Here is a 2,111-nt window from a genome sequence, read left to right on the forward strand (position 1 = left end):
AAGCTTTGGGCTTTAAAGTTTCTTTTACAAGGTAGATGTGGATCTCCACATGTCTAAGCTCATATATTTCTTCTCCAACATTAAATCCTTTCATTTTTGTTCAAACTAACCCACAATTACTCTTGAATAACTAACTCCTACTTGAGAAGATATATATATATACACACACTTTTTGGATATTTGAACTTAGAAGAGAATTGATATTACTCCATTATTTTCTTATGACTTCAAGGATTCAATTTTTTCCACATAAGATATAATAGTTCTTTTATTGATCAGAGGCAGGTTAGAATTCAGGAAAGACATTTCTCATGGAAATAGAATATCATGCTCTTTTGATTTGAGATATTGTCTTGGATAAAGTTTATTTTCAACAGGAGTTGACATAACTTGTTTATATAAAATATTTAAAATATGATTTCAAATCCAGGATTTAATAGTAACAGTAATATAAGCATGCTAATACAAACAGAAAATAGACCAAAATACAACAGTTAAGATGAAGATTGTGACTTCAAGTCTCAATGATCTTTTTAAATTTATATTATTATTTTATGCTTCATTTCAACATTCCTTTACTTTCTTGAAATCAATGAAATTCTTTTGACTAAGTCAGTGAAAGCTTCTTTCACTTGCTTATTCCTCAGGCTATAAATGAATGGGTTTAACATGGGGGCAACTGAAGTTGTAAGCACTAACACACCCTTATTAATTGCCACTTCATCCTTTGCTGAAGGTTTGACGTAGATGAAGATACAGCTTCCATAGGTGATAGAAACCACAATCAGGTGAGAAGAGCAGGTAGAAAAGGCCTTCATTTTTTGCTGAGCCGAAGGCAACTTTATGATGGTCTTGATGATGTATGTATAGGACAGAACCACACACAAAAATGTCCCAATGACAGTCAACACAGCAACGGTAAAAACCATCTGTTCTAGGAACCATGTGTCTGAACAAGAGATTTTTAGCACAGGAAAAGCATCACAGAGAAAATGATCGATGATATTAGAGTCACAGAATTCCAGCTCTAAGCCCAGGGAAGCTGGTGGAAATATGACCAGGCAACCTGCTATCCAACAGCAAATAACAAGTCTTCCACAGACTCTATTGTTCATGATGGTTGCATAATGTAAAGGTTTGCAGATGGCTACATAGCGGTCATAGGACATGATGGCCAGAAGAAAAAATTCTGTTGCTGCAAAAACGAAGATAAAAAATATTTGACTAAAACAAGCATTATAAGAAATAGTCTTGTCCCCAGTTGATAAGCTGTATAAGAATCTGGGAATGCAGACCGTGGTGAATAAGGTTTCTAAAAAGGAGAAGTTTTTGAGGAAAAAGTACATGGCAGTTTTAAGGCGAGAGTCTACTAAAGTGAGTATAATGATGGTCAAGTTCCCAGTGACACTCAATGTATAGGAAGCAAATAAAAATATAAAAATCAGAACCTGCATCGGAGGATCATCTGTTAGTCCCAGGAGAATGAATGTAGGTAATGATGTATGGTTTCTCATCACTGATTTGTACTTCTTCTCAAGCTCCTCACAAAGTCAAGTGACACTGAACTGAGAAAACCTGTATGAAATTATGAGGCCATGGCTACCGGGTAAAAACATCCAATCAATGCAATGAATAGTCATTTTCTTCTTTGACGACAATGACAGATCAAAACTTTGGAATTGTCAGTTAGACTAGAGTCCATATGTTTATACTGTTTGTAAGTTCTCATCTCTCTATTTTGTTCAATTAATTTAAATTTCGTTCCTTATATTCTGAAATGCATTTAGCTATAGAATTAGAAAGGATCATCTGGGCTGTAAGATTTTGTGGATTTGATAGTATTCTTTTTCTCCTGAGTAGTAATTCTTCACTACTCACAGGTTTGAATGAGCTCACAAGTTGCTTGAAGTGTGGGTTCCTGTTAAATGCAAATTAATGACATTTCTATAAAATGTCAAACTGGAGGCCATGTGTGCAGTATCTGAATGCTGTTACTGCAGTGACCAAAGAGTTATTTCATTTTATGTATTTTACTTTTGGTTTCAGAATTGTCATCTACATAACACAGCTTTCCAGTGTTGCTATTACCTTGAAATTTCTACATCAATATC

The 2,111-nt window shown here is 34.5% G+C and overlaps 1 protein-coding gene across 1 annotated transcript; it reads right to left on the bottom strand.

Annotated features, from left to right (window-relative positions):
* Positions 1-575: 575 nt before the first annotated feature.
* LOC129536383 (olfactory receptor 6C2-like) lies at positions 576-1,586 on the bottom strand. The gene has a single exon (XM_055395250.2). It carries the CDS (start codon positions 1,512-1,514, stop codon positions 576-578), a length of 939 nt encoding a protein of 312 aa, XP_055251225.2. The 5' UTR covers positions 1,515-1,586.
* Between the last annotated feature and the right edge of the window lie 525 nt (positions 1,587-2,111).

This window comes from Moschus berezovskii, chromosome 6 (genome assembly GCF_049115385.1).
Source record: "Moschus berezovskii isolate FMDL1 chromosome 6, NW_MosBer_1.0, whole genome shotgun sequence".
In the NCBI taxonomy this organism is placed as follows: domain Eukaryota; kingdom Metazoa; phylum Chordata; class Mammalia; order Artiodactyla; family Moschidae; genus Moschus; species Moschus berezovskii.